The sequence below is a fragment of the Strongylocentrotus purpuratus genome, unplaced genomic scaffold (genome assembly GCF_000002235.5).
Source record: "Strongylocentrotus purpuratus isolate Spur 01 unplaced genomic scaffold, Spur_5.0 spur5_scaffold_16, whole genome shotgun sequence".
In the NCBI taxonomy this organism is placed as follows: Eukaryota; Metazoa; Echinodermata; class Echinoidea; order Camarodonta; family Strongylocentrotidae; genus Strongylocentrotus; species Strongylocentrotus purpuratus.
In genome coordinates this window covers 31,633,230-31,648,730 of record NW_022145601.1, presented here as the reverse complement: position 1 = coordinate 31,648,730, position 15,501 = coordinate 31,633,230, and the positions used below count along the sequence as shown (strand labels likewise).

Below are 15,501 nucleotides of genomic sequence, written 5' to 3'. Positions count from 1 at the left end.
ATGTGGTGAAAATTGGATAGAACGTGTCGGGCCGTGAAGTGGAATTGTTGAATAGACCTATTCAGCAATGCCCACGAATTACCACTTTCTCTCATTCACCACCTAACACGTATCACGCACATAATGAAACCCGCAATTATATCCATTCCAAAAGACACATAAATGTCATAGGATTGACGTGAAGAGACGTGTAGAGAGCGAATATCAAATAAACCAAAGAAAACTCAATTTCTTCATGAAGTATGATTTTTTTCCTCTCTTTTATTAATATGATATTAGTCAGCAGTAATCCTCTAGCTGATGACAAACAACAACGGTGGGTGTATTCTATTTCTACATTGATCAACATCAGTGGTGTATCACTTACTCCAAGCCATACTGGCTTTATTTGAACGATTGAACGGTTCTTCATCAACACGGTTATAAAGATTTAACTACACAAGAGAAGGAGCTGCAAAAACTTCCCATAATTCGATGAGATAATTACGATGGCACAATAGGGTAAATAGAGCAATCATGGGTGATTAGTTAAGAGCAGAGTTATTTGTTCAAACATACAAGTTACGCACATTGAATTCAAAAGCAGAGTCCTAGTATTTGTTACAAATGAAACCACTCGCCAATTAGAAAATGAGAATTTAGAGATTTTTGCTAAAACAGCATTACTCGTAATTATAGTGTTATAAGTAATTACTACACTGTAAATTGCAAGGTTTCCTATGAGTTGTATACATCTCTTGTATTTCAGCATTTCTTGTTATAACCTTACGTATAAGTTTATTATTATGAAAAGTATGCTCTATTTTGCGTTCAAGCTTCTAGTTACCAACTCGACATTTGGGACATAATACCATACTTACTACACTGGCATCTACATATTACAACATTTTGTACAAAAATATCATATGATATAACTTCATAATATCCATTGTCTGATGTCATCCAATTAAATCTCCACAAGCATCTCTAACACATTATCTGAATCATTAATCAAGGAAAATATTCACAATTTGTCTCATCTCTTTCTTTAAAATGATTGTCTCTTTAGAATTTGTACTACGGCAAAATGTACATAAATATATACACAAAGGCAACGACATATATGAATGTATACTTCTATCAAGGGCAGAAAATGAGTTTAATAGCCAGTGGAATAGTTATTTGTTCTCTCTCTTTCTAAATATATTCATCAAGCGGCAGACTCACTTGTAAAATGCTTCATTGGAATGATACATAAGACACAATGCCAAATTAATTTGCCTACTACATGATAAAATTAAACAAAAATGCATGAATAGTCATAAAAAGAAGAAAAATATTTTACAAATCCTTTAGGTAAAACGAATCATCAAAATGTAACATGCGATACATTTTTGTTTTAATGAGCTGCAAAATGCTAGCTACACTACCATTCAAATATCAATTAAAACATATCTAAAAGAAGAAATGTCCATTCTATCATTAAGATCTAAACATGAAAACTAACTAGAGTCCAAAGGAATATAATGCAAGACCATTTGTGCAGTATACCATACTACCTATAAATACTCTACAAAAAACTGGAATGTCGCAGCCATCTACATAATCTTGAGTTGTCCAATCTGAAGAACACACAAAAATAACATTTTTGATTACAAAGCACATCACGTAGAGACCTTGTATAAGCAAGCACAAAATGTTCTATACAAATGTAAGAAACTCCACTTCCAAAAGAAAGAAAAAATTCACCTGTTGTGACCATAATTTATATACATGATGAGTCGTAAAACTATATCAGTTTTATAAAAAGTGACGCATAAAATTCTCTGGTACTCGTGTCGACACAAAATATTTACAGCTAACTCCAAGCACAAAAAATCCATAACATAAACTGCCACAAAAAAGGACAGACGGCAAATAGATAGCACAGAATACATTAATGCTAAAACTGAGAGGGGCACTTCCAAGAAAAGTTAATCTTTTAATGAAATTTCTTTCACAATATCTTCAATTTTTTCCATAACATGTCCACTGTATTCTATCATATATTAAATATATTACATCATTATGGCATACAAGCACAACCTCTCACAGCCCTCAAAGAAACACATTTCAAATTGTCTTACTGTTACATTATGGAAACAAACAAATAAACAAAAATATGGAGGCAAGAATATTCAACTACCCATTAATATCAATGCTTGTTACAACTGCTTTCTTCCTTAACCGTCCTGTATTAGGAGAAAAATAAATCTTACAGCTCAATGTTTGATCCATGTTTTGATTAACTTCAATATCAAAATCATTTAATATCAATCAAAATTTTTATGGTATACCATTCAATTTGATTAAATGCAGAATTAATAAACCTCTCTTTCTGAATACACTTTACTTAATTTCACACAGATATCAAGAAAGATAAAAATGTTGTTCGATTGAAAATTTGTTGATTGTTTCACTTCAAAGTGAAGAAGTAGAACGACAGGTTTTCCAAGCCTCTCTCTATCTTCTTTTCACTTAGTAAGAATACTCTTTTTTTTTAAAGTTTCTTTTAAATTAATGGCCCTCTCAAAGAATACTTAGCTCAACAATTCTTGAGAATATGAGGAATTTAAGTCAACATCTTTCAAATTGACTCAGATAGCCAGTTAATGTAAGCTCTGTTTAAGGACATTTCATAGTTGTTCTTAAAGCATAGGCTAAAACATATTGAGAAAAGTATGCATTTATTCCTTGGTGTGTTAGACAAACACTGGCATAACAAAATGCATGAGTTGATGAAATTACATGATTTTACAAGTAAACCACTTTACCTATGGAATAATATCAATCTGTAATTTTGCACGCTCATCATTATGAGGTGTTGATTTAGACATTTTCTTCTGTTTGCTTTATTAAAACCTTATTCCCTGGCAGCAAGATTTTTTAGAATTAGTTCAACAACAAAAAATCATAATTTACTGCGCAATAAAGAAATATGTCAAAAGGCACTTTTTTAAAACTTGTATCAAAGAGCACTTTTTTTGAATACATAGTCACATTTCAGCTATAATTGAACTACAATATATTTCCCTATAATATGTTTTCTGCAAATAGATTATCTCTCTTAATTCATTGGAATAAATCTCTGATTTCCATGTGATCGAGAAAGGGTCAGTGACATTTCCTTTTGATTCATTTGGCACAATTAAACAAGATCAGTAGAGATGGTCAAATTGGCAACACACTGATACATTTTTCTTACATACAAATAAACAGAAGCATTATGCAAATACCGTTCGTTCTCCTTCCTAATAAATAGTAATATATACAGCAAAAACATTGAACATGGCAAATTTGTCATCGCTTCCCTATTTACAATTTCATTAAATATAATAAAAGTCACAATAATTCTGATGAAGCCATTTTAGGAAAATGAATAAATGGAATACAAAATTTCCTTGTCATTTTGAATACACAGAAATCTGATTGTCAAACACAATATGAGTCCCATTATAGCCCTCACAGCAATATATAACATTATAGTTAATGTGAGGAAAATGTTTTAAGTTCTAATGATTCAAGGCTTTTGGTTCAAACACCAGTGTAAACTATGATATAATGGAGAAACTCCAAACACGATTTTAAGCATGTTATACCACAATATCTGCCTTGGTAGATATTTTATAATTCCTTTGGGAAAGAGATCAGCCTTGAAACATTATTTCAATATTTTGTTGTTCCCAGTAAACATTTCAGTTACTATTCAGCCAAACATATTTCAATTATAAACAAAGACTATGTGGTCGGGGAATTTCAATATCACAAAGATACAATGTCAATCAAATTGGCAATGGTTTTGATGAGGATAGTAATTGAGTACAATCAATTAATTACATATAACTTCATAAATTCATCAACAATGATGGCATTTATGCTTTTTCAAATAGAAAATCAGTTTTCTAAATATTATTACTACTCATAGTAAACTAAAGCTTTAACGAACCTTTAAAAAAAGTCAACTACCATTTCACTAATGTTGAAAGTTTATTTATAGAAATCAGGAGTTAATTTCTCAATCCAAATCCTTGAACTTTGGGAAAAAGCTTTAATCTAATACAAGCAAATGTCTATATCACCTGGTAAAGGGAAAGATTTTCAAGCAGGAGCAACATCAAAGATAGAAACTTTAGATGACAGCAGCAGTTTGTTGAGGAGGGCAGAGCAACGGCTGTCCCTTGGATAGGATGCTCTTCTTACGTTCGTCCTCTGATAGAGCCATCATGATGGAGTATGCTTGGAGCTTTGGGTGTCGTCCATTCAGTCGTGACCTATCAAGATCCCCAGACTCCTCATCTCCTCCTAGGCTGTCCGGGCGAGCCGTTGATGACGCATCGTCGTCCTTGTCATCATCGTCTTGGTATTCGGACACGGACATGGCATCGTCCGACTGCATGTCTTGCTCAGAGTCTGGTGTTCGAGGGATGATGTCGTCCTCGTCGTCGTGGTAAAGGTCAGTTTCCATCATGACCTTGGAAGGATCGGAAGATTTCTGGAAGGGGAGCTTCAACTTGAGCTTGATCTCCTGTTGTTGATTCTCTTCTTCAAGACCACCCTCTTCAGAATCCCTTTCTAGAAAGGCACCCTCCTCTTTTTCAATGTCGTCTTTGCTCCTGTCAATGGCCATTTTTTCTTCTTGCTCTCTCAACATGAGGTCCCTTCTAGCTTTCATCTCAGCGACTCCGATGAAATTCTTGATCTCGGTAAAGTAGGCCTCATCCTTCTCACTGAGCTCATCAGACCAATCGTCGCTCTTCTTCAATGGGAGCGGTCTGTCCTCGCCGTTTACCTTCTCTGGGGTCTGAGAATCTCCTGAGAAATCTTCACTCTCGTGTTTCTTGAGATGGCGGTCAAGGTTGGTCTGCTGGCCAAAGCAGCGATCACAGAGCGGACACTTGAAAGGTTTTTCCTTGTTATGGATGTTGCGAACGTGGCGTTGAAGGTTGGAGGAGATGCTGAAGGATCGGTCACAGTATTTACAAGAGTACGGCTGCTCTCCTGTGTGAGTACGTAGATGCCTGGTGAGGTTGGCTGACCGAGGGAAGAGTTTGCCACAGTACTTGCAGGTGTAGCGATCCTTGCTGCGGATGACCATCTTGTCAGATGGAGTGGACCCTGAATACATCATGGTGCTGCTCAAAGCATACGCCTGGTGGGCAGGAAGGCCTCGAAACTTCATGAGATTCTTATTGGCAGCATAGAAATCCATCTTAGGGATGGGAGGGAAGTGAGGTAGAGGAATCGGGACAGCAGGAACCTTCTCTCCATTCTCCATCCGCTGGTATTTGTCTGGAGGAGGGCCAAGGCCATTCTGAACCCTGTACATGGGGTCCATGGTAATAGGGAGTCCTCCTGGGTAGGAGAAGGCCATACTAACAGGGATGTCTGCTGTCTTGCCAAGGAGCGATGAAGGGATACCAAAGATGTGTGGTCTCCTCAGGTGGCCTTCTTCTTTGTCTGGAAGATCCGAGGATTTGGTCTTTGGTCTAGGGACACTCAGGTCCAAAGGTTGATCATTCAACTTCCTTTCCTCAGGCTTGTGCGGCTTTAGCAGGTTCCTGGATGGGTCAAAGGTTGACTCAAGTTTCTTGACCGGACAGTCTATCTTCTTGAAACTTGGTGGTGAGTGACTGTTGCCCAACCTTGCTACGGGGTCAATTTTCAGAAGACCATATCCTAGACCTGTAGGACTGGTACTGAAGTATCTATCTGCAATAGATGCGATAGCCTTGATGGGCTCACTGCTTCCATTCTTCATAAAAGGCAACTCACTTGCTGCAGGTGATGCATTTCCACATTCCTTTATTCCCCCCTCATCTGGATTTTCTTTCTTGACAAATTCAGCTACTCTCTTTGCCTTGGTAATCTCCATGTCAGCTTCGCTTTCAATATCACTGTATGAGCTGCAGTCCAGCTCACTTCCACATGGAGTGCTAACCGAGGCTTCACTCTCGTCACTATCTTCCCTCTCCATCTTGATCCTTCTACATAGACCCTTCCCCTCCTGGTCCCTTCCTGCACCCACTGTGTAGTGCTGAAGCCATTCCTCTGTTGACATCCCTTTTGCATTCTTGTTGGCACTCTCTGAAGCCGAAGCAAGAGCAGATGGGGTAAGGTTTCCGGCCAAGAGTGAAGGGTGAGCTGCAAGGGATGGGTAGCTTAGAGGGTAGGGTCCCCTGATGACACCATTGGTGTTGCCTGAGCTGGAGAGAAGGTTATTCTGCATCAAGGCTTGTTGGGAGAGGTGTAGATTGGCATTCCACATCTGTGCAAGGCCAGCCTGATAGAGGGCGCTAGTGGGTGGCATTCCAAGGAGAGGGGCGTTGCCACGCAAGAGAACACCAGAGCTTGGATTGTTATGAGAGGCGTTGATGGAGGTGTTGAGCTGGCTGTTGAACACCTGAGCGTTGTGGCAAAAGCGGCGGTGCTTGTTCAGTGAGGTCACCGTGGAGAACGTCTGACCACACGTGGCACACTTGAGTTGGGTGCGGCAGTTTGCGTGCATCCGCTTGTGCCGACACAGGTTGGAGAACTGGGTGTAGGACTTCAAGCACACCTCGCAGGTGAATGGCTTGATGCTGCTGTGGATGTGCGTGTGTTGCTTCAGACCACTGGACGTTGCAAAAGTCTTTCCGCACTCCGGGCATGGGTGGCTCCTGGCGCCCTCATGCTGCGAGCGAATGTGGCGGTGCAGGTTGCTGGGATCCGAGAAGCACTTTCCACAGTTTTCGCAGGGATACATCCTGTCGCCGTAATGGGTTGCCTGGTGCTTGATCAGATCCGATTTCCAGTGGAAGCTTCGACCGCATTCATTGCAGGAAAACTCTTCATTCTGTCTGCCTTCTAGGTCTTCTTGCTTCTCATCAGAACACTCTGACATTGAATTGGCACAACTCTCATCTGTCACTGGTTTGCTACTCTCCATCGCGGCGTTGGCTGAGAAAGACAAAAAAAAAGAAACATTGATAGCTCAACTCATTACATATATTATGCCAAACTTTGAAAGAAATTGTGTCATTATTCAATAAAAACGACAGACTAACGAGAAAACAAACAAGCAAACTTGCAAATATACTTCACACATTTGCATTCCTAACCTTTCAAACTTCATTCTGAAATTACTTGAAAATTTCTTCTGTAACTAATGTAAACATAGTGAAAGATTTGTTTATAAAAGACTGATGTAAGAGGAAAGACTTCAAACTCCTAAGTTCATTTCCATGTCACAATCAGATATAAATCTAACTCAATTGGAAGTGACAAACTGAATAAAAAGAGCATTATTTGCATTCCCTCTTTTGTCTATACTTTAAAAATTGAATGCTTGCATCACCATGAACTTATAGAAAAAGGAGGTGGTTTTTGATAATGTGCATAAAGGCAAGCTCATGCAAAACCTACATTATCATTATCATCTTCAAGCCATGATCCCATATCTTTTGCTAATACAAATATCACACCTTACACTCAATACCAATGATCCTAACACTAGACATACAGCACGCTGGAACAAAAAGAAGGTGCAGCACGAGCCGGTAATTTGACGCGCGACGTCGACAGCACATCCCTGGTATGGGCCCTTTGTTTTACGGCCTCCTCTGTTAGTTTATTCCATTTCAAATTTGATAATAAAGAAGGGCCAGGTCTCGTTGTCGAGCAAACACCATTGTTTAATCTCCGACACCTTCTATCACCTCGGAGCTCTATATCTGCTTGTTTGTTCTCGGGAATGTGTTTGCTTTAGATAGGGTATGATATTAAGAAGGGCAGATGAGACACGCTCTCTCTCTCTCTCTCTCTCTCTCTTGGCATGTGCCCACCCACCTATGATCTCATTGCTATTTCTAGACAGTGTGTGTGTCAGGTGCTTTCCCCTCATTGCTTCTCCTAGAAAGCACATAAATGTGTGTGTATTTGTTTGTCTTATTCCTACGCATGAACCCATGAAACGCATTTCATATCATGCTCTGATAATATAGAAGTACATGATATTCTTTTTCTCTACTTCATTTCTACACAATCTTTCTAGTTGCTCCTGCACATTTCCAATTTAATAAATTACTCTTCATTTTCCTAAATTAATTCAGAGTTTTTTAGTTTTTAGACGGTCCCAGTTTTTTCCTTATCACATAAAACCCTATGCTCTCCTTCAACCTTCTGGTTACAATTTAATTTTGAAATAATGCACATTTTTCATGACATCCACTCCTAGCTATATCAGGCTTTGTATTCAACAGTTTAAATCATAATTTTTTTTGTTACAATTGGTCAAATTCTATGTTTCTGCTTTTACCTTTGAACTCTTGGTTAAGGGTGGAGAAGATGGCGTTGGCGTTGTTACAGGCGTACTTCTGATGCCTTCGCAAAGCGACCTTTGACCTGAACGTACATTCACACTTGTCGCACTCGTACTGCTTCTCTTCTGCAAGACAAAGAAATAATATGCAAATTGTACTCAACTTGAAAAAGCTTTGAATAAAATACGTATTTGTATTTCTTTTTCTTTTTTTTTTCTTTTTCTATTTATAAAGTGTTAGAAATAATCACCTTTAGAAAGTTTGAAGATGAATTCACCTAAGATAAGAGAATGCCCATATCTTCACAAACTGTAAGAGTTTTTTTTCAGCTTCAGCCCAAACATACCATCTGACTCTTATTGATTTCCAAAGTGGAAATGAAAGTATGTGGAAGTTATAATTTTAGACAGCATATACTACTGATTCTTACTAGTATAAACTGTCTTACATATTACATCTTTTTTGGATCATACTTTGGTAGATATCTTGAGTTTTATGCTTGCTTTCGATGTTTTCCTTTTACCCCTCATACAATCAAAACAGTATTTGAGATGGCTAATAAATTACCTATGATCTGTATTGGGTTGCCTTCTTGATCAGGAAAGGCTGCATCCTTGAGTACCAATAGCTCCTCACCTGTACCTATGTTATGAATGGCTTTGTAGTAAACCTGCAAAATGAAGAGGAATAATAATAATTAAAAAATAATGGTGGCTTCTTATATAGCGCACATGTCCTTCACATTGTGACGCTCCTGGCGCTGCGCCGATTATGACAGGCAACTGCTCATGAAAGTCTTCCCTAGAACCCTTTCCTTCATTCAGCTATACAACCTATTTTAACACATGTTTTGGATAGGACAACCAACAAATTTGTTTTTAACGGTTATAGGACAACCAAAATATGGAGAAAAGCATTTACATGTATAAAAGGGCAACAAAATTATGTTAAAAGGACAAGGATATGTGTATATAACATTGTATGCGCTATTGGATAATTAAAAAAAAATTAAAGCAAGATTTACATTGGAAAATTCAAAACTGATGTAAAGTACATGTAAGTATTCTCAAGATGTATTAATAAAGAAAATGGTTGTCGAGTGTGACTACAACACAAATATTATTAATTAGAAGCGAGAGATAATTACAAGAGCTCATATGATGTGCAAAATGAAGAAAAGTGGATGAGGTAAAATGAGGAGAATGAGATCATTTGACAAAAATGACGGATGTTGGATAAAATAAATAAAGTGTTATCTTAAATGTTCATCTGTACCACTGCCTGCAATGTCAAATAACTTCCAGAAGATATTTTGCCATAACTAGATTTTATTAGAAGTTAGAACATTTTATTTGCCCATTCTAATTTTATAGGATCATAAAGTATAACACACTTATCTCTTAATTCAAGACATTTTCAAGAAAATTCAAGAATTTGGAGAATGATGCAAGAATCAAGGCCTTTCACATTTGGCGTTTTATCACTACAGCTGTCATCGGTTTAGCCAGGGCTTAAGATGGTGGGATTGCAATTACCATATACCTTCATGCCAAGGCCAGGATACCAGTATAATAAGAATCATTTATCATTTCTTTTTCCTTTTTCATTGATACTGGTAATCTTGCCAACTAGATTAAATATTGTACGAGACAATTTGATGGGAAGAAAAATGACCAAGGTTGGCAAATAGGACTACTGCAAAATTGCTCTTTGAAACAAGAGCTGAAGTCTACTTTCTAATATATTGCTGAGGATTTAGAGGAAGAAACTTCTATAGATATAACCAAAAATATATTAACACCAATATACAACTATCCAAAATAAAATACAAACTACATGAAATTCTGATTAACCTATTAACTAAAGAATCTTCTTCCCTGGTCGTTCTCACATGCACATTTTTGTTGTTGTGCTATTTTCTCTCAATTTTTATGGAATTTTCTAGAAAACTAGTCTGCTTTTGTTCTATTTCTCTTGAAATCATGAATAAAATCAAAATGGAAAAAAAATTAGGCAAAGAATTTGAACGAAAGATCGATGAAAAATATATATTAAGCGTTGAAAACAGTAAAAAATGAATTTAAAAAAAAGAACCCCATATTTCCTGTGCTGCTTTTTCACTATTTTTCTACTAATTATAAGGTTTTTATCACAACAAAACAAGACTTGGGATAAACTACTCTACAAGAACAGGAATCTAATGTCCTTTGATAACTCACCTTTCCATCCACCTGCACTGGTACCATGTTCTGATTCTCCAGCTTGGGGGCGCTGCGCACGTACTTCATCCAGTTTCCAGTGCCTGGCTCGCTGGCATCCACCCAGCACTTCACCTTCCCAAACTCATCCACGATCTGGACATGAAAAAATGAGAAAGAAGTAGATAATAATTAATTTCAAGGAAGAAATGTGACATATACTATCATCTGCATAATGTGAAAACCTGTACCTTTCATGACAAAAACTTGTGTGATTAGTAAATGAAAGCCATTTAGAGGGCAGGAAACTTTGGAAATTGCCAAAATTCAGCGTGTCTCAGTTGTGATTCCATCATGATGGCATTAAACTTTTGTAAATCTGAACCACTCGCAGATATATCATGAAAGGTTCAGCTTTTACTGTAGTAATGGAAGGCTGACGAAAGTCATAATAATAGTAATGATGAGTATTTGTAAAGCATCGTATCCATTTAGCAAAATGCTTGAAGCCTCCTTTCTGCTTGTCTGAATTATTAATGTAGTACTGTACGGTATTTTCTTCATCCAGCAGCAAACTGAAGCGGTTGTCCAACTGGCTTATGAAATAAACAATATCTTGCGATGGTTTGAAGCAATGCTATGTGAATGTTAACAGAACAATAGTGAATGTTAAGTCGTTACTTGGATGTAAGCCAATGAGATCAAATAACTCAATGAAGAAACTGAGCAACATGAATGAAAGGATGATAATCTGCACAATCAGTGAGAAATGACTCATTTAGAAGGAGGGAGAAAAGGAAAACCATTCATCCCAAAGATAACGGCGAACTTGCAGGTGAGTGGAAACAGTCAAGGATACCTTTCATCAGATAGTCATCCAATAATAGCCAAGGTCCATTGCAAAACTAAATCCTCTGACAGTTACAGTGCCTTCAGATATTCTCCACCTTTCGAGATTGAGAAGCGCACCTCAGCAGAAGCAACAGTTCCGATCACAACTAGACTAAGCCCGTCTGCCCCGAGACAAATAAACGCTTGGTTATGATGTCTCGGACGCAAGTTAAGCAATTAAACGGGAGGAAAAGAAACTTGGTTGACACCTGAGCATTGGTGTTTTGGATTTGTGTTATCTGAACGCGCAAAAATATTTGTGTTAAATAATTCCTTGGTCTGGACAGACATCCTCTATAGAGGGACCCCCGGACCACTGATGGATTCAAGATAAGGTGCCAGTCTCCCCTTTCATTGCCAAACTCTTCCTCCCAAGGGGTAATACCTTGTACCCCCTCCCTAAATAGCCCCTCCCTAGGGCCCAATAACGTAACCCTCTATAAGCATTCAGTGAAGGGATACGGTTTTGCACTGGAGAGGGGGGGGGGGGGGGTGAGGAGTACATATGACTCATGATCATATTCAAATTCAAATTGATTCATCTAATATAACTTTTTCTTATTCTATTTCTTTGAGCGGCAAGCACGGTGGGCTACCTAATGTACTTCTCTTTGAATGTGGATATATATATATAATCACTCAAAATAAAAGGCATCTATTTCTCTCCAAAATATTTTTTACTGCCTTCCTATATTTTGTATCAACACAAAGTTTTCAGAGCAATCTTTTAAGTCATTTCATTGTGAAGATAATCACAATCACAAACAGCAAGTATCATGATTAATGGCCGAGGCAGCTACTGGCACTATATTGATTTGTAAAAGGCAACACACAGACATCTACCGAATTGCCTAACTCTATGACGCTCAACAGACTATTGAGTTAGGCAAAAACTGGGGGCCTGTAACATCAATAGCAAGAGGTTAGACTCGACTGTTCTGTGTACTAGCACAATACACTGGTTATTAAAAGTTAATGCAGAGTTTTGTCATGATTTTCCCCCAACAAGGTAGCAGTGAATATAGAGATTATCAAACAGTTGAATTAGTATCACTTACCCATTGTTAAACATGCAAATTTAAATTTTAAATTCATATGTGTAAGGTGTTCTATAAAATTGTAAAGGTAGGTTTCCCTGCTCTCAATTCTACTCACTACTGCTACTGGAGAGAGAAAGAGAGGGAGCAATCTTTGAATTGAACAGAAGTTGACACATAATATCAACGTTTTATTACATTCTATCTTCTTTCTCTTCTTGAATATTAATAAATGGAGATGGAAAAAAAAGACTTCTTGCACGGGACAAACTCCCACTGTTTGACTTTGCAATAACTCCTTTGTGTGCTAAAGAAAAGGCGATGTGTAAAAAACGTACAGGAAAATGGCTACGGAACACGCAGAGACATGGATGAAACGACTGCCCCAATTATGAGAGCTCCGTTTCATGCTATGGCTGTGATGTGATCACGTCCTGTTACATCAGTTTATTACATTTAATCATGAGACAGAGGAGAAAGGATCACAGGGAAATGATAGGAGCAATTGACGCTCCACTTTATGATATGTTTAAAAATATCTGCGGGGAATTAAGCTGGGTTTGCACACCCATGGTGTAAAGTGTCGCCGTGTGTGTTTAAGGCGTGAAGCACTCGCGGCGATTCGAGGCCATGAGCACGTCTGCTTTTGTTTCTTAAACACACCAACTCTTCCCAAAGCAAACGCACTGATAGTTTACCCACTGCATCCTTCCAACTCAGTAACCCACCCCTCACAATCATGAAGCCGGCCTCCATCTCTTCTTCTATCTCTCTCTCTTTCTCTTACACATTCTCCCCTCCCTCCTCTTCCAACTCCGTAACCCACCCCTCACAATCATCAAGCCGGCCTCCATCTCTTCTTCTATCTCTCTCTCTCTCTTACACATTCTCCCCTTCCTCTCTCCCCCCATCAGGTCACAAGTGATATTACAAGCACACGATTAATAACACAAAAAAATAAGTCAACTGTTAAATGCTTTCTGGCCAAGAAGAAGAAGAAGGGCAAAGTTGTGTTTGCTCTGCACGCAATGATTATGGCCCGTCATCTCTAACTCCGGTGGACCTCGCATGTCGCAAGGCACTCGTGACTGGCAGCGTAAAAACGCAACGTCAATATTCGCTTGATGCGCGTGAGTAAGAGTATCATCAGTAACATCTGCTGTCTCATTTACACAAGTCAAGACATCCTTTTTATTTTTTTCGCTGAAGCGACCGGCAGCCAGCGCTCGTTATTGTGCTTCTCGTTGACATAGAGCAGCCCTACGACAACCATCACCCACTAGATCTTCTCCCGTTTTACTCCAGCCGCGCGAGGCCGCCCGAAGCTCATTCTGAGCAGATGCCCTCTCGATCGCAAGAGAAGATTCAAGTGGATCACAAACACCAAGACGAGCGATTAGAAACAGTCAATACACTTGGCCTCGCAATGTTTCTTTTACAGACCATCCCAGCTGCACCTATATGGCCCCCTCCCCTACCCTAAAAGGACAAAAATGCGGCGCCCCATTTGTGTGTTTTGCTTCTCCCGAGAAAGATCGCTAAAACACACATACCCTTCTTTAATTTAACAAATGTACATAAGAGACAAGATAAACAGACTTGACAATGCAAAAAGTTAAAGGTTGGGCTCAAATATTCATAAAGCAGTGTAAATTTTACAAAGGTTAAGAAAATATTGATTCAGGAGATATGATGGGGTTGATATCATACTTCATAATCGTCTCATGAAGATCAGTCCATTTTTTGTCATCAAACTTCTAATAAATCTTCAGACCTTCCCTCTATTTGCCATGTTAATATCCTTAACCTCCAAGATACAAAAATACACATACAAGATTTCTTAGATTAGATGAGAATATAAATGACTGCTAATACAATTACTACACTTGTTTGCAATGTTCTACAAAAATTATTCAGTCAAGAAGAGACAAATCATATCACTTTTTGACAAGGTGTTCCTGTTTCCAACTGAAGGTAAATAAAAACTTAAGTACTTCACTTTTAAAGCAGATAATAAACATAGTATAAATATTTCTTTAAAAAAAAAGTGTTCTTGATGCCAGAAATGGATAATATTATTGATATAAATGATCATATTAAGTAAATATTATTAGTGTCATTATGTAGGCTGTATATCACAGAAATAGAGTAAATATGAGAAAACATACCATTTGTGCAAAGGAATCAGCTGCTCCACAAGAGAAAAATACTGCTGAAAGTCTCTCACAACAAAATGTAAAAAATTGCAAATGGCAAACTGCTGGCACAACCAAGGAGACTGACGCTCAACTTCTGAAACTTATCATTGATAAACAAGGACAGGGAGTGCAACACAGCGCGGCTATCACGGGCAAACTTCTGGCTTTCAATGCCGAGAGATTCCCCACTGATCCCCAGTGAAGATAGGCGGATGTATACTGCGAGCGATCGGGGCTTGAGCTTCTTCAATCAAAGACCGGTGGCTGGCGGAGTCAAAGCCCTGAGAATGATTTTGTATTCTTGGCAAGATATTCTATTCACACTCGATCCCTCTACCATATTATACACAAAGAGAGACGGACTGAAAGTTTGGCCGTAATTACTAGCACTTCCTGCTTTCTGCGAGATAGCCCTACAATGGTAGCTTTTCTCCTCTCCTTCCCCTTCTCTCTCTCTCTCTCTCTCTCTCTCTCTCTCTCTCTGGCCAGCAGTGTTGGTGACCGCTGGCTGGCTGGCTGGCTGGCTGAGGATCCATGGGGTAGGTAGGCTGGACTGCAGGGACCAACCACTGAGTTCTAGAAGCCTCACAGCCAATAAGGAGCTTGGTGTGTGTGTGTGACCACAAGTTACCAGAGGGACACTCCACCAGGCCAGATATGATTAACATATGAATACCAAATAGACGAGGCCATTTACAAGAAATATGAAGAATTGAGTTAGAAAATTTGTCCAGCATGAGAAATTAGTCTAAGCAATATAGTTTACTGATGAGATAATGGACAACCTTGAGATAAATTTAGTACAAACAAAAATCAATTATGTATTCAATAAGCATTAATAACTTGAGACAATAAAGTTGTA

At 38.4% G+C, this 15,501-nt stretch overlaps 1 protein-coding gene across 1 annotated transcript; it reads right to left on the bottom strand.

Annotated features, from left to right (window-relative positions):
• Positions 1-236: 236 nt before the first annotated feature.
• Positions 237-14,992, bottom strand: LOC100892779 (histone-lysine N-methyltransferase MECOM). Its single transcript, XM_003730373.3, has 5 exons — positions 14,610-14,992; positions 10,535-10,669; positions 8,883-8,985; positions 8,312-8,440; positions 237-6,954 (listed from the first exon to the last, which is right to left on the bottom strand). The coding sequence occupies exons 1-5, from the start codon at positions 14,610-14,612 to the stop codon at positions 4,148-4,150; spliced, it is 3,177 nt and encodes a 1,058-aa protein (XP_003730421.2). The 5' UTR covers positions 14,613-14,992; the 3' UTR covers positions 237-4,147.
• Between the last annotated feature and the right edge of the window lie 509 nt (positions 14,993-15,501).